This window comes from Mixophyes fleayi, chromosome 8 (assembly GCF_038048845.1).
Source record: "Mixophyes fleayi isolate aMixFle1 chromosome 8, aMixFle1.hap1, whole genome shotgun sequence".
Taxonomy (NCBI): Eukaryota; Metazoa; Chordata; class Amphibia; order Anura; family Limnodynastidae; genus Mixophyes; species Mixophyes fleayi.
In genome coordinates this window covers 46301127-46324129 of record NC_134409.1, presented here as the reverse complement: position 1 = coordinate 46324129, position 23003 = coordinate 46301127, and the positions used below count along the sequence as shown (strand labels likewise).

The following is a 23003-nucleotide window of genomic DNA, read 5'->3' as shown; positions in this document are numbered from 1 at the left end:
AGAATCCAGAATTTGATTCACCTGAGTTTCATTTTGTTTTGAATCTGTATTTGTCATCAGATAAACTACTTGGGAACCACATGTCTCTTCTTATAAGCTGTGGTCTTGTAGCGTAGATACGCTTTGACTAGATACATTTGGCTTGGGACCAGATAATAGAATATTCTCTGAGAAGAGAATCTACCACAGGAACTTCAGATGATGGAATAGCTGACAAAAAAATGGAGATGAGGATGGCAGCAATCAAGGGAGGGCTGGCAAACTTTAGCCCGGCTGGCAAGACTCGACTCAGTAGTCTATTAGGAACATTTTAAAGGGAGAAAAAAATGCAGGTGGCTCAGTGACCAGCCCAAGGTAGCCCCCTATGGGACCAGCCCGGGGGGCAAATGCCTCCGTGCCCCAGAAGCCCAGCCTGCCCCTGGCAGCAATACAAAATAAAGAAGGGAAACATGGAAGGAGCTTCATGAAAGTAGTTGTTGTGAGTTTATTCTGCCCAGGGAAGTAAATCAACCCATATATCTTGACTAGCAGAAGCGTACATCCTTATAAACTTCTCAAGATTTTGAATTATTCTTCAGGTTGCCTGCTGGATTGCAGGTGTTAAGCTGTGGAGAAATTGAGCTGAATAATGACACTTTTGCAGAGCGCTCGCCAGGACTTGGCTAACCATTTTAAGGCTTTGGTCAGAGACAAACTCAAGAAAACAACCATGTAAATAAAAAACCTCCTTGACAAGTAAAGAAGCTAACATAGGTGTTGAAGGAAGGCCCTTTAGAGTTATGAAATGTGCAGTGTTAGGAAAATGATCCACCCAGATGGTATTGTACCCCTTGGATGAAGGACAATCCATAATGAAGTCCATTGAAAGGTGGTGGATCCAGGGTTTATCTGGGAGGGGTAGTGATAGCAGAGGCCCAATAGGACTTTGTCACAACAATTTATAATGAGCATGAATGGAACAGGCAAAAACAAAGTCTTTGATATTTTGATGAAATGAAGTCCAACAGACACTCTGAATTCATAGAACACACATTCATAAACGTGTGCAAGGAGTAACCTGTTGAATGTATTTATAATAGCAACCTGGACCCAAGGAAATGAACTGGACAGAATGACAGTTAAGAATTGGAGACTCAAGCCAAGGATAGCCTAAAATGACAGGGTTAATAGTGTTAGAAATAAAAAAAGGCGATAGATTCCTTGTGTGAATCTCCAAATTGTGAAGTGAGCTTAAGGGTTTTCCGGAGTATAGTACCCCCGAAATTTGTCTGAGAGACAAACTGCTTGGACCAGATCCTGGGTTGGAAGACTGAGTTTAGAAACTAAGGAAAGGTAATGAAGTTCCCGACTTCTCTGGAGTTTATGAAGGTGGAGACCAAGATGGATCCTCATGGGCAAGAGTCCTGAAATTTGGACTGCAGTTAGTAGTAGGAGAGTAGTTGAAAGAAGATAAACATGACCGCACCAGTACCAGCTAGGATTACAGTTTTCCAACTTTTTAGGATTAACTCCAATCAGATGATCTGATGCAGCACAAAATAAACAAAGGTTATTCTTGAACCTCATCTTCCACTCCTCAGGCAGTAAATGGGAGTGATTGAGCTGCATGGGTTCTTTGAGAGGGATTACTAGTGTTTGAAGCATGGAGTCAACCTAATGGTGGTTCAGAGAAACTGTTCCTTCTCCTGTGTCTACCTGTCACCTGAGATGGATATCAATTATGTTACTAAAGGTAATTAGAATGTCCAAGGAAGGAGGAAGATCCTGAGATACACACAACATATATGTATATATATATATATGTGTGTATATATATATATATATATATATATATTACTCTGCGAAAGTTTTAGGCAGGTGTGGGCAAAAGAAGATAGCTTTCAAAAATAAAATCAATACATTTATTTTTAATCATTTATCAAAATGCAAGGTGAATGAACAAGAAAATCTAAATCAAAATCAAATCAATATTTGGTGTGACCACCCTTTGCCTTCAAAACAGCATAAATGCTTCAATTCTTCTAGGTATACTTGCATACTGTTTTAGAAGGAACTCGGCAGGGAGGTTGTTCCAAACATCTTGAAGAACTAATCACAGATCTTCTGTGGATGTAGACTTGCTCAAATCCTTATGTGTCCATGTAATCCCAGACAGACTTGATGATGCTGAGATCAGGGCTCTTTGGGATCCATATCATCACTTCCAGGACTCCTTGTTCTTCTTTGCAATGAAGATAGTTCTTAATGACACTGGCTGTATGCTTGGAGTTCTTGTCCTGTTGCCGAATAAATTTGGAGCCAACTAGATGCCTCCCTGATGGTATTGCATGATGGATAAGTAACTGCCTGTATTTCTCAGCATTGAGAACACCATTAATCCTGATCAAATTCCCAACTCCATTTGCTGAAATGCAGTCCCAAACTTGCAAGGAACCTCCATCATGCTTCACTGTTGCCTGCACACACTCATTACTGTACCGCTCTATAGAGAGAGACAGAGAGAGAGTGAGATAGAGAGAGAGAATCAATATTCAACATTTATTACAGCCATAATTCTAAATTTGAGCAACATACCCTTGACCACAGTTAACAGAACAATAAAGTCCCATAAAATATTTCCCATAGTGGACATAGTACCTATCCAGTATAGTAGGAGAAACAATCCTCTATTTGATATAAAAACCACTATATGGTGCTGTTGTGTAGTTGGAAAATGGCTCATCGCTCGCACATAAATGCACTCCTTCCTCAGGTGAAAAAGATAGATAGCACATGGTTCTCCCATTTTTAAACAGCCAAGATCTGTGGATATAAATATAGCCTGTAGAGTTATGTGAAGTACCAATGTATTTGTAACAGACAGAGCCATTAGTTTGATGCGTTTCTCCACTATACATGCAATTTCTTTCTGAAGAATAAATCATCAGGTCTGAGCTCGCTATTTAAATATCCCACAGCCAATGGGATTTTCCCATTAATCGTTTAACACCTGTGAATTTTGTCATGTTAAGTCATATTAAAATAACAGCGATTAAACACACTTAAATAAAACCATACATAAAGAACGTATAAGTATAATTGTCAAGTGCACTCTAAAATATTACTAACAAATCATTTAAACAAGTTACACCGATTGGTATTTCTCTCGTTCAGATTAAATAAAGAAAAAGAACATGAAAGTTCAGTCACCGTTCAAAACAGCTGTGATGGTTCAAAAGAACTGTGACTATCAGAGCATTCAAAGTTTCTGTTAAAAACAAACTCTCAGTATTAAAAGAAGCTGTGGCAATCACTTAAATAAAACATAGTAAGAAGTAACACTAGGGGCTAAATGTATCAAGCTGAGAGTTTTCCGGTGGGTTTGAAAAACCAATCAGATTCTAGCTATCATTTATTTAGTACATTCTGCAAAATGACAGCTAGAATCTGATTGGATGCTATAGGCAACATCTCCACTTTTCAAACCCGCTGGAAAACTCTCAGCTTGATACATTTGCCCCTAGATGATTGCAATTACCCAAATCACTATATTTTTGTCTGCTGCAATTATAGTGTTTCCTATCTTTAACGAAAATATATAGTTCATACATTAAATCAGTGGAACAAATAATGTAAGCAAATGGACCTGTACATATACACTTTCTGACAAAAGTCCACTTCACTTTGCATCAATTTCTACATTGCCTGAATAATTCAGAATACAGAGTGGAGTTATTTGAGAACACTCATTAAGTACATAGCACTATGTACAACAATATTTATAATCCCAACCCAGTGTTTGTGGCTTTTTTGCGTCTGAGTGAAACACAACCGCTAACGAATTATGTTAAACCATATCATTCAGAGCCGTAATTAGAAACTTTAGTACCTGGGGCAAGAATAAAAATGGAAGCCCCCTAGCCCTCAACTGTAATTAAGGTAACCGAAAATATTAAGCTTCCTGCACCCCTCTTCAGCTTTATACCCTGAGTAGCTGCCCCTTTCACCCTGATATCTTTCATGAATCTTTTTTCTGCCACAAAGCTATGAATCAGCTATGAATTTTTTAATACCATATACTTGTCTATTGTGAGAGGTGCATTTACTCTTTCCCCTTTGCCATAAAGAAATATTGCTATAGTCTAAATCTGTGAATGAGAAATATATTCTGAGCCTCTTAAATCTGTTGGAACGTGTGGTTGTTTGTCCCTCCTGCCAAGAACTGAGATTGTTATCCTGTAAATAAGAGTATTTGGGTTAAACTGAGCTCCCCTTTTCTTGTACAGCTGATGCGGTTATATGTCCAACATGGTGTACCTCTTAGATTTAAGATAACAGATACCAAATTATAATCCTAATGTACCTCTTGGTAAAGTTCTACTCTAAATAGATCAGGTCAACAAAGAAAAGTGCTGGAGTGGACAATATTTCTTTGTCTGTATTAATGTCCATGACCTTGATTTAGACAATGTTGAGGCTGGGGTTGAAGACCGTTTCTACAGGAACCCAGGGGTACCAGATCTATATTTGGCATCTGATGTGGTGCTCCAGTATAAAAGATGGCAAATTTCTTATGGAAAAAAAACTGTGTTTAAAGGGGCTGAGGGGCCAAGTCTCATCTAGACTTTTCCCACCCTGAGGATATTAAGTTGCGTGCAGAAACTTTGACTCTTCCATCTGTAACTATGGCAACCACAAAGATTAAGCGTAAATAATGTTCTGTTTACAGCCATGAAGGACTGGGATAGGAAGTCAAAATGTTTTTAAAGCTGAACATTTTTTGTATGGGTGGCTGAAGTACACAATATCAAACCAAAAAATTTCAATCTAGAATCAAAAATGTTTCCCTACATTTATTTTATTATACAATTTTTTAATGAAATATATACATGAACTCTAGTTTAACATGTATTCATTTTTATCTGCAATATACTTCTTTCTAAGGCGTCGATTTAATTCAGTTCGATGTTCTTCCCCGATGTTTGGCTGCACATTTTTTCCGAGTACAATGGTACCCAACATCGGGGTATGTGGCAAACTCCACAATGTTACATCACCCTGGAGTGCATTGTGGAGGCACTCCACAGCAAGTTGTGCTAAATTGAATCAGCCCCTAAACATCATGGGCTTGATTCATTAAGGAAAGGAAAGCAAAAAATGAGTAACATTGCACCTTGGCAAAACCATGTTGCAATGGGATGGGAGCAAATTCGTTTATTTTACACATAAGAAAATTACTGGCTGTTTTTTCATTTAGGACTTTCAAATGCTTGAATACATATACTTTTACACTGACATTTAAAGTTGATCTAGGACATGCCCTATCCCAACTATAAATCTGTCCCCACATTTTAAATTTACCGCCCCCTCCAATGCAACATGATATTGCCAAGGTGAGAAGTTACTCACTTTTTTTTTCTGCATATTTAGTCTTATTAACAACGGTGAGAGTTACCATATTGCTCACTCCGCAGAAATGTAATTAAATAGGCTTCACATACAATATAAAATTACAGTAAATTTCTGAATCATCATGAAAATACAAAAAGATGAATGCGCTATTACCAAGCAATAACTTTTTATAAGTGAGTCACAAAATGTGAGTGAATAGTTTTATGAGCCTGATTAGCATGGCTCTTAATTAGCAGGCATACATTGATTTTTCCATAATACACAACCACCATGCACTATAGAGATATTCGGTTGTCAGGCAGATGTAGCATATAACATTCCCTTCAGACTATGCTCAATTTGTTCACCACATTTTTTTTAAAAATAAAAGCTTGTCGTTTTAGTGATAATTATCTGTATATTACATTCGTTTTAATCTGTGAGATTGATTTGATGTATTTTTGTGAAAGGGGGGGAATAATGGATATGGAGATTAATTTTATTAACAGTAACTCTGTTTTCTCTTGGCAGGTCAACATCGACCACTTCACCAAAGATGTGACAATGAAGAATCTGGTGGAACCATCAACCTCCAGCTTTGATTTGGCCCAAAAGAAAATCTTTGCTCTAATGGAGAAAGACTCACTGCCCAGATTCATCCGCTCAGAGATCTATCAGGAACTAGTGAAGTAACAGCATGACAGAGCTGTGTAGTGCGTCCCCAGCACTCCATGCTTGTCAGACACTGGTTTGCTGGCCTGTTGTTTCTTCAGCTGCTTTTTCTAATGGGCACTTTAATTGACACTGTTGTTGCCAAGCTGTCCCTTGTTATGTATATTATATGGTGCCTGCACAATATCTGCTGGTGTCAGAAAAATAAAGTGGTTAACTATATAGGATTCATTGCTAAAGATTCTATGTAAAAGATTGCACACATCTTGGGTTGATTTTTTTTGTAGCAGAGATTACATTAATTTCCATCAAGCCACCTATAAGATCTCTGATCAATCACGTGTACTGACTCCTTCCCAAGCATTTTTAAGGGAGAGTTTTGCACAACAGATTATGAATTGGTAAAAAAAAGCCATATTGTATTGCATCCATGGGAAGGGGAAGTTACAGATAAATACTCAGGCTCACAATGTAAAATATCATCACAAAGTTAATTGCGGATGAGAGTGCAGGTCAAATGAATGCGGTCAAGGCATTGACCAGCTCTGTACAGGTCAAAGACATCTGAATGGGCTCATATGTAGACATCTAGTGGGTTGCTGTATGTTACTCACAGCAACATTCCCTTCTAATTGATGAGTCAAGACTACTGACCAAGAAGAGCAATTAATATTCCCTAAACATTAAAATGCATGTTAGTGCTTCCCTATACTGTTATATTGTTCTATTACAGAAGCTAATATCCACATGTACACTGGAAATTTGTATTTACAAGTCCTAGTGGCCTGCACTGAGTGTTACAGTAAGTTATTTGCTGAAAACAGTACTTACCTAAATAGGGCCCGAACAGAGCCCAGGGATAAGTAAGTAGAGGGGTCATGTTGTAAGGTACCGGGAATTGGGTGAAAAGCTTACAGAAAGGTTTGATGGGTAATGAATAGTGTCAAAAGTACAGAGTGACCTACATTTTTTTCATATGGAGATGAGAGTGTATAATGGTGTTTGAACTTAGGGGCCTTACGTGAAAAGGTGACATAGAAAAAGTTGAAGTGAGTAAGGGGACACTGGGTTACAGAGATGGCTATTCCAGGAGGGTTGGTATTACATTTTACACCTGGGACTGTAAAATCTCACTGTGAGATATTGAAAGAAAAAAAAAACAACCAATTTTTAGTTACATAGAGAGTTCTTTATTACAATTTATTCAGGCCTAATCCCCAAAATCTACCTGTTATTGGTCTAATTGTATCGTATCGGAAACCTACTTTCTCTCTCACAAGTGAATATTAAAACTCTCATATGGCAATATAGTCCATTCGCCCAGAGTGTGAGCAGTACATATCCCTTAATTTGGATGTTTGAACGTGAGAAAGGCCCTATCATAATAAAGTAAGATCTCAATAATATTCCTGCATAACTCAGTTATAATATAAGAGTTCATTACAACAATCTGAAACAATCCTAATATTCCACTGAAGGCACCCATCTCCGTGGTATAGAGAATGTTCTGATTGGTCAGTGTCACAAACTCCATGCATTATTTCATCTCCAGAATTATAGAACACAAATTAAATGTGCATGGTCCTGTCATTTATTAGTTTATGTCCTGTACATTTTAAATATAAGTGGGATCCTTTCTGTAAGGCAGGCAAAAGGGCTTAGTCATATTAACTATTAAAACACAGCTCAGTTTGTCATTTTAAAAACAAAACGTAATACATACAATCTGTTTAGATGTTTAAGCGCTGCCATTGGTTTGCCAATGGCAAACCAATGGCAGTGCTTAGGGTGTATCATTTTCTGGGATGCTGCTTTAGTTTCTTTTCTAAGAAAACATTGAAACAGATGGCATACAATAACAAGCTGAAAATCCTTCTTACATGAGCATATTACATGCCACTTACAAACAATGGAGACAGACATTTTGTGGCTGAACCGATATTCATAAGACTGGAGCCTATCAAATCACATCTTGGCGATTTCACTAGTTCCCAGTGAATTGTTAAGCCGTATCCCCATGATTATTGTTCCAGCCCACAAAATGACTACCTCCATTGAACATTATTTGACAGCCACACTTTAGTCTTCTATGGTAAATAAAACCACCTCTTTGCTATTATGATGAATTGCAACCCCAATAAATGCTATAATTGACACCCTTTACCATGTAGAACCATTAAAAAACCGTTTATTAATGTAATCTGCATCTTCCTTGGAAGAGATTCACAGCACAGTGAATCCAGGGATGATGAGGGCTACTCATCGACTAATTAATATTTTGTTTAATACAGAGGACACCTTGGCAATAGCAGAAAATAGTGCCATTAAGTTAATGCTTTTGCTTTAATTCATTATATGGAACATCTGCACAGCTCAGTATCTTGTCAAAAGAGTCAGTGTGTCTTTTTATCCTGATTATATTTGCCATATCTTGTATGCTGTAGTCTTGCTTTGTAGGAGAAATGCCAACTGAATGCCCTGTTCAATGGGCACCATAATCTTCAGCGATGTGTGTCCAAGGAGAAAACTTCCCTGTACTGCAGGACAATAGTCCTATTGAAAAAGTAAAACACTTATAATTGGGTGATCTGTGATTTTTTTTTCAGTATTAGTCAATATGTATTTTATATTCCGTCGACTATCTTGGCAGCACAATGTATAAGAACCACTTTTTAAGTACTTGAAAGAGACAGTAGTGAAAAGCAAATACACTTTCAATAGCTGTTTATGTAAGAAAAATATACAGTATGTGAACTTCAAATAGACATAATTTGTATCACACCAGCCAACATGACTCCAGCAAACATTAGAGGCATCCATGTTGTAGACCAATATTCATGCAAATGATTACATCAATTCACTAGGAACTAGTGAAGTCCCTTAGGCATGTGGCCACTAAATAATTCTTAGGCTGAATATGGGCTCACAAAGTGGCTGCATCTACTGTGCATAATTTAACTAACACATTTGGACTGAGTAGGTGAATATAAAAATATTCATTGCCAATTGTATTTATAACATCTGTTCACATTCAAGAGCTATAGAGAGATTAGTAAATTGTTAATTATCGTGAGAACCAGGGACGTTGAGCATAGGCAAACCAAGGGGGCGTTTCCTAGTGCCTGGAAACCCCCCTCCAAGCCTAGGGCACTGTATAATTGAGATGGCTGGACCCTGCTCCTGCTTCACACGGCTCTGCTTGAAAAGGGAGAGCTGTGTGCACCTAACAGTAGTTCACGCAGCATTGCCCATGTATATTATAGGGATAGGAAGAGTTGGAGAACAGCCAAGCACTGTCTAAAATTATAGCCACACCCCCATGCATGCTGGTCACGCCCATTGACGGCGTGGTGTGGAAACCCCCCTCCACAAATCCTGCGTTTGCCCCTGGTTGAGGGACATTTATAAAAACATATGCAAATGTGCAACAGAGGTGCTGTAAATAAAAGTTTCTAAGTATGGTTTAGAATATGAAAGCAAACATCGGACTGGTTGCCATGGCACACAATTGGCTTTGCACCAGATTTCACAACTGTCTGCCAATACTATTCAACTTCAGTGTCATTAAACTGGACTCTAACACTTAGTCCTGCAGTTTTTTTTTTCTCCCAACACAAATTTTCTTTGTATTAAAGTTACTCCTAAATATCAAACATCCTACAAATTCTTGAAACTTTGCCTGGGGAAAATGACAGCAGGTCTTGACTTTATTTACCTCTGGAATAAGGTTTTAACAAGAAAATCTATAGCAGGGTTGGCATCTCCTACATATTATATAATGAAAGCTCTATCACTTAGCTTAACCTCTGCATCACACATAAATGCGTATAAGAATTTCAGCGGTATTTACATTATTTGCACTTGGCTGTTAATTGATATATGTGCTTGTATACTTTCCTGTAAACATGTCATTGAGTACATCACCAGGGCAGCCAGAGACTTGTACTTTTTAAGATGCGAATTTATCATAAGGAACCAATTAGCTGTATGCCCCCGTGTCAGACAGTAAATAGTTTGAATCGTCCAATGGGGAAAAAAAAAAAAAAAAGTCATTAAAAATTAGTGATTTTGCTGTCACGTATCATTCCTCTTAATTCTATCCCAATAGCGGAAGAATACATACAGGGGAAATTGTAAGGCTTGTTGCGTTGTCAGAAGTGTGTTGTCAGAAAAATCACATCTATACATGTCTGATATATTTGTGAAAAAGATATATGCCACCTTTAACTAGGAACTGCACATTAGCGACCAATACCGCTTTCCTTTCTTATACATACATAAGCCAAACTATTATGGATTCAATGTCACAGAAAAACATGGCTGCATAATGTATCCTACTTAATTAATCTAACCGGCAAATATCCATTTATGAAAGAGAAACATCTGTGCTATAAAGGCAGGATTCACTAGAAGAAAAAAAGCTTGACCCAGAGAGGAATTTGGCCACGTTTGTAGGCCGCCATAGTAAATCATAGCAAAGGTTTTTGGTTTTGCATATTTTCAAGTCAGAGGTGGACAAATACAGCTACAATTTAGAAGCAAGAGAAATGATTTAAGAGCTAGCTTGTTTGCTTAGAAACCAGGGTAGAGATGAAGCCATAAATTTATGAAAATAAATATAGGCGCCAGGAGCAAACTTTTAGGCGTCCTGACTCCTGGGATTTCTTAAGCACTGTTTAAATCTTCTCATAGTGGATCATTAAAATCTATCTTTTGCTTACACTATTTGTCACTTGAAAACAGATATACAGTCTTGCAGTGTTATAATGGATGCTGCACGTGTTCCTTTGAGATGCTTTCATACAACCAGGAGAGGTTATAAACACAGTAATGATGCGCAGAATCAGTATGTAAGTCGGTTGTAAGAGCCAGAGCAGAGCTTGTTTCCTCTCTGAAGCCTCCCTTCTTGGTGAGAAACACTGCCAGGTTATTTCCTGGATAACAAAATGTTCCCCTCAAAATATCTGTCTCTATAAGAATACCTAAAAAGGTCACAGAGAGGAATCATAAGGACATTGATGAACCTAAATCACTTTGTTATGTTTTCCTATTGCTAGGCAACCACGGAGAAGTCAGTAGAAAATAGCCAGCTGCTTTTGCATGCTATAATGTGATATGTACGTCTATAGACTCTCAGGTAAAATACTGAAACACGTGAATTGAGAGTAGTTGCAATGTATTTCCTGACTTGATTAGGCACATAATGGCTTTTTTGTTATTCTTTGGTTTGGTCTAGTATAAAGCTTTATTATTAAATTTGTAATATGAAGCAGCAAAGCAAAAAATGCAATATATGGCTCTCCATTTGGAGGCAGCTGTTGCACATGGATTATCTTAACCTCAAGAGGACCTGAAAAATTCAACACATTTTTACTATAAAATTAATGTGTAAATTTATTAAACTGCGATTTCTGCAAATCGCCAACGTTCGGCGACTTTGACAGCTAAATTTAAAGCGGCAATGTCTTTTGCCCTTAAATACATTGCCGTTTTAAATTTAGCTGTCAAAGTTGCTGAATGTCGGCGATTTGCAGAAATAGCAGTTTAATACATTTACCCTAGGTATTGATGTTCATTTTTTGGCAAATGTACCCAAATACACTCATATAAAGAGCTGTAGTAGCAAACAAATATTATGAAGTCTCCATCCATCTCGGCAGTCTCATGGCAGAATCTGATGGTGATGTATTGAATGGATATTTACTTTTGGATATATCTGGCTAACTTTATATGCTCTGTGTAACACTGCACGTGAAATAAATAGTAACAACTAGCCTTGTGTTTGTGTAATCAGTGCTGACAATGGCCTGGGGGAGTGTACCCAGTATTGAAAAATGTTGAAAAGTTGTTCTGAAACGATTGTGTGTGCAATTCTTGAAATCTGTAATTAATGGGGTAATAACTGGCTTTGCAGAACAACAGGTCTCAGTTGTCATGTCCACAAGTCCCTGTCATATCCTAATCTCCACAATTATTATTATTAATAATAATAATAATAATATTTTTTTCCCCCTTTAAAATGTTCCTAAAAGGCTGCTGTGTCGTGTCCAATATTTACCAGTCAGCCCCTGACTGAACAGAAGCACATTTGATAAGAGACCTTTATGGGAAATGCTGCATAGGTAACTGTTCAAAAAAGGATGTTGTGGCCCACAGCAACCAATCAGATGTTTGCTTTCATTTTCTATCTGTAGCAGAAATTATACAATCTAGTTGTTATGAGATACAGCATCTTTTCTGCACAGTTACCTGGGAACCGGTTCTTTATAAATGTTCTATATATTTCAAAATTCATTTATATTTTTAAATGGCCAAATCATACAATTATAACAATGAAAACAAATAGTAAAATCACAACAGAGCCCTCATTTTTAGAAGTCACTAGGAATACAAATTAGAAAAACTATAAACCATTTGATTAAAATTTTGACACAAGTTTGACAACTGTGGGGGGTTTAAACAACATATAATAGAGTGGGTAAAATATAAGGAATAGATTATATATTTTGAAGTGTAATAGGAGGGGATGTTCTCATATATATTTAAAATAATGTTTAGTATGTTTCTTTAACTATCTGAAGTCTTTAATTTAATTCAGTTGACATGCAATATCATTATTATGTTTATTAAACTGACTTATAAGCTTGACCATTTGCAATTGCAGTTCTGTGTTTATTACAGTTGGGAGCATTCCCAAATTGCTGCAGAGAAGCTTAATTTATAGACTTGACTTTCTCTGTGAATATATAGTAAGCATATGTGGGTTTTTACTATTTTGAGGAAACATTGTTGATTTAGCCCTATTATCTTTATGAGTGAGATATCACTGTATCATTAGTATGTAATAATGTAAAGAAACACTGAATCCACACCTTTCCATTTCTTGATGCGTCATGTAAGATACAGTATTTTAATTATCTAAAATTCGACTGTTGCTCTCTTAGGCTGGATACACACTACAGCAAATTTCTAACAATGTGATATTTTTACCAATTTTACCAACAACAGGAAAAAAAGAAAGTCCCGATCAGCATGACGATTCATGTGTACACACTACACCGGTTATACACAATTACCTTCAGATGTGTTCTCATCATTTTGAAAATCAGAGGTTTTTTTTTTCTCTTCTTCTTAGGGAGCTGTCAATGTTATTCAGAATTAACCCTCTGTGTCCCAGTGGGGTGGAGAGATGTCACTGCCATGCAGTTAATGTTTGACATGTATAGATAGAAATCAGTCAGTATTCATGGTGGGGGGAATTTCAGTATTACAGTAGAATCTACGATCATCTATTAATAGAGAATGACCTCACAAGGCTGTATAACTGTAGAGATAAATCTGTATAATGTTTGGTAGGAGTGTTAGCACAATTACAGACACTCCATAAGAGTTATTTATGCTGTGACATGTTCTGCAATGATCTGGCTGCGCCACGATGGACTGGACAACTGCAGAACACTACACTGTGGCTATGAGAAGGTTAAACATGTAATCCCAAGTGTACTCATGTCCCAGTGCCTCACTCAGGAGTTTACTCATTTGACCCCTCCATGCTGCAGAGCTTCAAGAACCACAGTTCTGCCCCTCCCTCTGTGCCTCCAGACATCAGGGCAATAATTAACCTTTGTTTTGTGTCTGGCGTGTAATGTTAGTTTTGTCACTACCAATAAACATTGATCAATGAGATTATTATGGTTCCAATGCACAAAGAGATTTAATAGCAAAAGCTAGCAGGATTTACAGCAAGCCATGATGAATCATAAAAGGTATAACAATAAACAGGAAAGTATAAACGGAATACATTACATTACACAAGCGCATACTGGGCCCAGGTCCATATTCAGCCTTGTATTGTGCACTGAGAAAGAGAGAGATTTACACTGGCCCAGGAACTTGCTTATATGCAGTTTGAATTAACATAAACAATGGTGATGTCACGAAAATACACAGATAACACTAAGAGAGGTCTTCATTAGTCCAGGGTTAATGATATTCCAGTAGACTACTGGTCATAGGTCAGTTCATTTGATCTCTTCCCAAAGGAGGGGCCGAATAACCAGTTTAAACTGATCCATAATCAAATTGTTTTTGAGTATTAATCTCATAACATTCATAACTTGCCATCTCAATATGCGATCGCTTCCCTTTTGACACCAGATTTCTGCTAGTAAAATATAGATTAATTAGTTTTAATCAGACCAAATTCCATTGTAGCATTGTCTATGTATAAATAATCTCTAATACATTTTACTAATAAATAAATGTAGATTGGTACCTTAATAAATGTGTACTATTTAGAAGTGTAAGTGTGAATGTAAATGTGTGTGTTATTAATCTGTGCAATTGTGTCATTACACATGGTGAACTAATCACAATTGCATGGTAAACAAAAACTAATTCATTTAGCCGACTTCATCCAATTATTTGACTTCCACAGGCCACCCTTTGAGAGTATACCTAACACTCACCCTATGAAAATTTTTATTGCAGGATCTCAGTAGTATGTTTCATTCTCTGTAATGTATGTCCCCCTTAGTACAACCACACTGTCTGTGGATATCAGTCAGGTTACCATAAAAGAGAGTCATAATTTTAGATTTTAGAAACCAATTTTTTTTCTACATAACTTTGGAGCTCAGAGTTAACCTTTTGTATGCCCTTCATCCACATATGTAATACATTTTCTGGAAGGATACAAGGTACAATCAAATATTTGACAGCAATACATAATATTCTAGTAAAGTTCCTCATCCCTAGCATGTCCATCTCTCCGAGACATGTCTTAGCTTATATGACATTTAAACAATAAATTTTCACCAAAAACACCATCTTATGTCAGTTAACATAATCTCATTTATGGTCTCCTTCAGCCTTTTGAGTTAAATGCACTCTAATAATATCAATGGGTTTTTCATCAACATTTGTGGGATGGCCTATTTTCTTTTCATTCTGTCCAGTCTCCCAATACTCAAGTTTCTTTTTATGTGAAACAGTGATCGGTCTGCCGAGTATTGTGAAACTTCAAACTAAGGGACCTAGTTGTATTACTTTCCCTCTACTGGCCTCCCACCCCATAATTTGAGAACCTCAGAAATATTTAGTGTAAAGAGAACTAGTCTTACATAATTTTATCTCTGAGGTACGTGAGAGCACACCCAGTAATTAGTTTGGTCAAAAACCTTACCCACCAAAGACTGATAATCATTCTCATGGATGTCCACTCAAGTCCAAATTATTACTGGACTGGCATTGCTGGATGCACCTGTCTTCAACTATACGGTCACAGTACTTACACACACAATATTCTTCAGACAATAGCCCCTCACACTGTCTCTGAGCTCCAAGATTAGCAGAACTTTTCTTTACCCCTGAATTGAATAGTGTAATTGGTTGGACGGATTGTGCCAACAACTTCTCCTTCATCCCCACATCCTCAGTATCACTTCCTGAACCAATCTCCATCACCTGATCACCAATGTCCTGGAAAGAGAATAAGAATGAGAGAAACACCGGAAAGGGAAAACAGAAAAACCGCTGCTCCATGATAGGCTAAAAGTCTTTGCAAAGTCCTTTGACTCAGGTGTTATTAACTGTGATCTTAGGTCTCCCAGCACAAATTTACGAGTGTCATTCCCGGCTGTAATTTGAACCGTCTACGGGTTGTTGACTCTTCTGCAGTGGGTGGAATGGGTCCAGGTGTCTCTCTGCTATTCCTAGGGATGTGATGCTGGTTGTCAACACTTGGTACCTGTCTGTCAAACAACTTCAGCGTAGGAAATTACAGTCCATAACATACTCTCCCAGTCCAACATCATAACAGTGTATATCATATCAGGAGACAGTGTTTCAAACATCCTTTGCTGCTGTCTCACTATTTGCTTTTCTTTACGAGATTTTCAAGTCTCTCCAGTATGAACTCATATCGGGAATCTACAATCAAGTGAGGTTGTTTGTCAAAAGTATTTCAAAAGTTGACGGGTTAAGAGGCGGTTTAGAAGTTATTCTGATAGTGGGGAGAGCTAGTGGCTAAAGCTTCTGGATACTCCAATCTAGTTTCAACTGTCACTCTATTCAATTCATTCTAGATAGTACCATTTACTCTATTTTTCCACAGGCTTGTGGCTGATAAAGAGTTTGTAACTCAATATCACTGACCATACATTCTACTCATTATCTAAAAGTTAATACCAGTAAAATGAATACCCCTATCACTTTCTTTAACTCTAGTGTTACCATATCTACTAACAAAAATTCTGAGTATGACACAGCTATGTTAGAAACATTTGAATGAATTTTTACCCAGATATAGATTTCATCAGTACACCAGTATATACTTGAGAAATCTGCAAGGTGGCAATTGCATGAAGTTGATTTGGTTTACCTGGATAAAGTCAATCTGTAGGAGGGGTATGGGATGGCTCTATTGGTATTGTCTTTCCAACATTTTTCTTCACTCTAGTAAGACAGGACATTACCTTCCTACTAGCTTGACAAGAAAAGTCTGGTGCAGACCAGTATGCTCTTACCAGTATACTCATACCGTCTTTACCCAGGTGAGTCAGAACATGTGCTGCCTCAGCTAGGCCTGGAAGATATGTTCTGGGAGCCACGGCCTACCTTGACCACATCCCTTTGAATTCCAGACTAACTTTTTCTGTAGGAAACACAAATCTTGCATTTTAATTAATGCGTGGGCAGCACGGGGGCGTAGCGGTTAGCACTTCTGCCTTATAGCACTGGGGTCATGAGTTCAATTCCCGACCATGGCCTTATCTGTGAGGAGTTTGTATGTTCTCCCCGTGCTTGCGTGGGTTTCCTCCGGGTGCTCCGGTTTCCTCCCACACTCCAAAAACATACTGGTAGGTTAATTTGCTGCTAACAAATTGACCCTAGTCTGCCAGCCTGTGTCTGTCTCTGTCTGTGTGTGTGTATGTTAGGGAATTTAGACTGTAAGCCCCAATGGGGCAGGGACTGATGTGAGTTCTCTGTACAGCGCTGTGGAATTAGTGGCGCTATATAAATAAATGGTGATGATGATGTGTGTTTATCATTTAAAAAAAAAAACCCATTGTGCTGTCAGTTGTGATATTTAAACCTGCTGTCCACTTGGCAGCTCTGTCCGCTCTGTTATTACCCACTAAAATTGAGTCTTTTTATCACTGTCATAAAATCCTTTATGTAATGTGAGTGCGCTACTCATGTCCTGCTATTGTCATAAAAGTTCCTCGTCGCCTCAACGTCGCCCACTATCCTAGAAACATACTTAAAAATCAGTGTATATTAACTGATTTACCCTCTGCCAACTCACATGCCATTCTCAATCCCACAAAGGGGTCAATTTCTATAGCACCTTGGTCATTTATAAAAATATCCACTATATGTCTGTCTATGCAAATATAAACCTGAAAATTTTACATTTTCTAAAGGATGTCACTTATATCAGGTCTTGTGGCAAAAGTCTTATTCAAATGATCACACAGTCATGCGTATCTGCCTAATTAACCTTCAGCTAGTCTCCTCTTCTCTTTTCAACCTTTGTGCATCTAGAGGCAAACTTTGTACACTTTTCTCAGGAAACATATGTAATTTAGGCAGGACTTAGGTGGGCAGATTCTGCATGCAATGTATAAAAACTTGAATAATGTCCCAGTACTGTGTCAAGGACCTCAGCAGCTTCAGTGAGCATAGAAATACAACCTTTAGCTACCTTTGTGGCAATGTCAGTGTAGTGTTTGTACCATTAACTATTCCCATTGTCAAAAATGTCTTAGCCCTGTGGGTGAGACAATATCTCAAGTATTGGACCTTTGTCTGGCATGGCTGTAATCCATCGTTTTGCAACCTTGTGTCTGTTACAGAGGAATAAATAAACAAATATTTCGTTTCAAACACTGATGATATAAACAAATCGGGACACAGCAATACTATTTTTCATACTGCACCCCTTATTTGGTTGGAAACATTGAAAACAGTCACGCCAGGCTTGTGTCCAGAAATTGAGGTTGCCTGTAAACCTCTGGGACAGTGTGTACGTATTTTGTACCTGTTTATAAGAAAAGACTGAGGTATTGACAGTTAGAAGTGTAAAAAACGAGAAATAACACAGCAAAGAATAATAATAATGAAATGACTTGCAGAGAAACAGGAAAGCGGAAAAGCAGAAAAAGAGATTTAAAGCAAGATAACAGCTGAATTGGCCACTATGGAGAATTGGCTCTTAATTATTTCAATAATCCCCTTAAATCTTACCTATCTATGACCTCTCCCCCATTCTTTATAAATCTAACAGGGAGTTACATTATCAATCCAATCCAGTGTCCTGTCCACTATTACTTCATAAGGACCCGGTATCTCTGATAACAATATTTCTACAACTTGTGATGGACTTGTAGCTAAAATAGTGGAAAAAACCCCCACCAAAAGAACATTATATATTACATACTTCATTTTCAATTATACATCTCAGCCAAATAAGTTAACATGAGCCACTGTAACTAGAAGAAAGAGTGTTAGCATAACCCAATGTTAACTTCTGTCTTTAAGGGAAAATTTTGCATTTCTCCTGCAACCCCCATAGTAAATAAACATCTTTCTCTTTGGCTGTCCTTGTCTAAAGAAGAGAAAAATCTAAGTTTAATTAATAGTAGAAAACAAACAACATATTTTCATTTCTTTACTTTCCGTCTTTATCATCAATCAACAGCAAAAAAAACCTCAGACCTCAGTTACACACTTAATATACTTTATAAGTTACATTTGTTATTTTTATAATTTTATTTTATCGGTTTATGCTTTTCCCCCCTGTGTCCGCATGGGTGCAGAGGCAGTCTTGAGCTCGTTTTTCTTTGCTTTGCAACACTACTTTCTGCTGTGCATGTGCTCTCCTGCCACATTCTCCCTTCCTGTTGCCACAGTTTTAAACAGTGTGTTTAACTCTCAGTTTTCACAAACACTTTTATCTCTAACCATACTCAATACCTCTGGATCAAAACTACCAACCTTGGGAAAAGGTTTCACACATTCATCGGTTATCTTGACCCACTGATCACAGTACGCCATTGCATACATGCATTTCTCGCTACAATTTAAAAGACCCTGCCAGGTCACCTTTCACCTGAGTCTCAGGCACATAAGCCATCTCATGCATTTGTTTGGCACCCATTTGGAAGCGAACTCCTCAACGAATCGCAGCACCAGAACTCTTGCTAGAGATTAACTGGCTGTGGACGTGTGAAAGTCGAATAATAGGATGGAGTTGTTTCAATTAATAACCATCAATTTAATTTTACTTTATGTGAAAATATGCGAATAGCACGCTATGGTGTGGAATGGCGTATTTAGCAATAACACTTGTAAACACTTCTGCCTACACATACACTCACATTCACTTGTAAATAGTTCACCTTAATAAAGTTCCAACGCACAGTCATTTATAATCAAATGTAATAGATTTAATAGTTTAATATAATAATTTTAAAAGCACTTTGTTGATATCTAAGGTTTGGGATTTAGGAAACATATCATGTTTAGTGTCATTCTATTCCACTTTTTCCCATCAGACATCCGCTACTATCGGCTAAGCGGTAGCATCTTGCGCATGCAAGTTATGGATGATAGAGGAATAATGGTCAGAATGATATTGAATGTGTAATGCAAATAGACCAGTTTAAACTAGCTTTTCAGCGGGTAGACACATATACAGCTGTTGGAGAGTTGATCCCCACCCATGGAGGGCATTGTTTGAACTTACCTATGACCTGAATTATACTGGACTGTCCTGAATCCTAAAACTATAGAATCACGCCAAGACATCACTACTGTTTTTCTTATGTATCACAAACTATATACAAACCAGACTCTGGGTCCACTATACAGTCTACTTGACCACAGACTTCAGGATTGAATGACTGTATGCTGGATCTAGGGTGCTTGCGTATGTATCTGCTGTACTTATTCTATTCAATTGTTATATATTGCATCTTGCTATTAAATCACTTTGTGCGTTGGAACCACACCAAATCGCAGCGGACAATCTTCATTGATTGCGACTAAACGAACATAACAATTTGGGGGCTCCTCAGCGAAGATCACGCTACCAGAAGATTCGCAAAGACTACAGAGTTTGGTTCCTCAACAAAGGGTGGATACGCGTCATAATTGGGTAAGAACGCAATGTGTTCTAGACCTGTTTATCACTCTGTGTTGTGAAACCGAATGTCCGTTTTTGTGTAATCCAAGGAGCGCCGGTTAGAACCTAGGGACAAGAAAGATAAAATCTGTTTCTTTTTATTGTCATTGTGCGATTTAATGTGATTTATTTTGCATAACGTATACTTATTTCCTGTATTGTTGCCACGTGTTTAATCAGTTGTTTTGATAGATAGTCCTGTAATATTTTATAGTGTGAGCAATTGTTTAAACCTCTCAAAACTTATTATAAGCATTTTGGAAAGTAAAAACATAGGTGTATGTGAATTGTGTGATTGTATAGATAAAGTAAAGTGGATGCCGGTTGCTGTTTGACGAAACAGGATATAAAAGAGAACTGAGGAAACGGTATACAAAGAAGGTATACTGTGTTTACGAAAGCAGGGCAATTTCGTGACCAATCGCAATTGTAATCACATAGTATACAGATAGCTTAGTATCTGTACGCTAAGCGGTCGGACCGCACGTGTTATAAACGTAACTCATGAGCGATTGCGATCGGTTGGAGGAGATACGCTGGCAAGGCTGATATAAGTAAATACTTAGTGCTACCATTGGTATAGTACCCAGCAGGAACCTCTTTGAAAAGGCGGGATATTGTTTTATACTGTGTTTAATATTTCCGTCAATTCAGTGGAAAGGGCCTGTGTTAGGGACCTCGCTGGGTACGCTGACAATCGCATATATTGTTTAGTGGTACACAGTGGAGAAGAAGTCAGTGGACGCAGCTTGTGTAAATCGTCCACGGCCACCACAAATCTCACACCGGAATTTCTGCATTGCGAAACATTGGAAAATTCTGTTTCCACATGGGTGCTAAGCAAACATGTGGGATTGCCGACGTGACCCACGTACAGGTCAAAGCAGGACCACTAGGGTCCACTAGTTATATAATATGTATGATATATGGTGTGTACGCAATGATGTACTGTGATATGTGGGTCAAGTTGACCACTGAGTGTGTTAAACCGTTTCCCAAAGTTTGTACTTTTTATTCAGAGGTATTAAGTACGGTTAGAGATAAAATTTGTTTGAATAAATCCTTAAAACAAAGAGTTAAACATAACGACTGTTTAAAACTGTGGCAACAGAAAGGGAACACATGGCAGCGCGTGTGTACCAGAAGGAAGTGTTGGGGGCAAAAGTACAGTCGATAACAAAAATGGAGTAAAACAAGTAACTTATATCCTGTATTATGCAATTGTAAAGGTAATGTTTCTGAAGAATATGATGAACCCACTGTTATTTCAGCCATTGCCCATGCTATACAAGAGGTGCACGGCAGACAAGGAAAGGGAACGGTCCCACCAGCAGGGGCAGTGGCAGAAATTGGTGAGAATAGTGTAGAAACCAATAGACGGGGGAACATTCATGGTACTGAAACAGTGATTCCAGCAATTAGTCCAGCGTGTAGTGATTTGGTAGGTTTTCAACCTGTCCGCACAATAGCAGTTCCCAATGGGAAAGCGAACAAAGATGGTGTAGTTCCTATAAATTATGCAGCAATGCATTGTCCATGGACTAGATCTGAGCTGCATTCAATAATGTCTGTTTTCCCAGATTCTAGGAAAAAGTTTGCCAAATTTCAGAAATTTGTTAAGGATTTAGGTAATGCACATGAGCCACCTAATAAAGATTGGCGAGTGGTGTTGAAGGCCTATTTTCCTCCCAATACTTACACACAAAAGTTTATTAAGGATTGAATGTTGGAGGAAGAGAAGTCCTTAACAGATGATGATAATCAGGAAAATATTAAACGTATAATCTCACAATTGGCCATATACTTTCCAGTTGTGGTGAGCTGGAGCAAAATTTTTACTATCGAATGAAAGGATATTGAAAATGCGGCAGATTATTTTGCAAGAGCTCTGGCAGCAATGAACCAATACACAGGGATATCAGACATAAAGGATGATGTGCATCATAAGTAGGTAGCTGTGACAGTTCTAATGGATGGTCTCAAGAAAAATCTAAACACTAGGATACAAGCCTCATTACCTAATTGGAGGGAAATAGTAACCTGCAGAGGTTACTATCGGGCCCTTGCATACCAAGCATTCCTTTCTCTTGGCTGCAGCAGCTCCTACTAACCTACTGGGCAGGAATTTATTGTGTAAAATGGGATGTGTCATTTACTGATGCTGTATTTCTAGACATACCAGGGAAGGTTGCACATGAGATACAGGACATATTGGACACCCCACAAAGGTTAATGTTACACTCTACCATTCTAGAACAAAGTCCATCTCAGGTAAAGGAAATGTTATCACAAATACCGGGTTCCCTATGGACCAAAGATGGACAGAACACTGGATTGATGGCAAATATAGCTCCTGTAATGGTTAATCTGAAAAGTGGCAGACAAGCTCCAGAAATCCGACAGTACCCACTAAAATCGAAGGTGAAATTAGGGGTGTATCCTGTAACTGAAAGGCTGCTGCAACACAGGATCTTAATTCATACATCCAGCACAGCAAATAGTACAATTTTCCCAGTGAAGAAAAATGGGGGGAGGGTCTAAAGATTAGTCCATGACCTAAGGGGAATTAGCAAAGTTGTTGAGAGCCAATTCCTCGTAGTGCCCAATCCAGCTGTCATCCTTATGCAGATTCCACCGTCTGCCAGTCATTTCACTGTCATTGATCTCTGTTCTGCCTTCTTCTCTGTCCCTCTTCATTTTGTCAGTGCCGTAACTAGCCATTTTAGTGCCCTGGGCGAGACAGGGAACTGGCGCCCCCATCTAAGTGGGAGTG

General features: G+C 38.1%; 1 protein-coding gene across 1 annotated transcript in view; it reads left to right on the top strand.

Annotated features, from left to right (window-relative positions):
* The window catches only part of RGS5 (regulator of G protein signaling 5), a 110320-nt gene extending 98505 nt beyond the window's left edge, over nt 1-11815 (top strand). Inside the window, exon 5 of the mRNA XM_075182506.1 lies at nt 5902-11815. Coding sequence (XP_075038607.1) covers nt 5902-6063 — 162 coding nt within the window. The 3' untranslated portion in view covers nt 6064-11815. The remainder of the gene's footprint in view (nt 1-5901) is intronic.
* The last annotated feature ends 11188 nt before the right edge of the window (nt 11816-23003 follow it).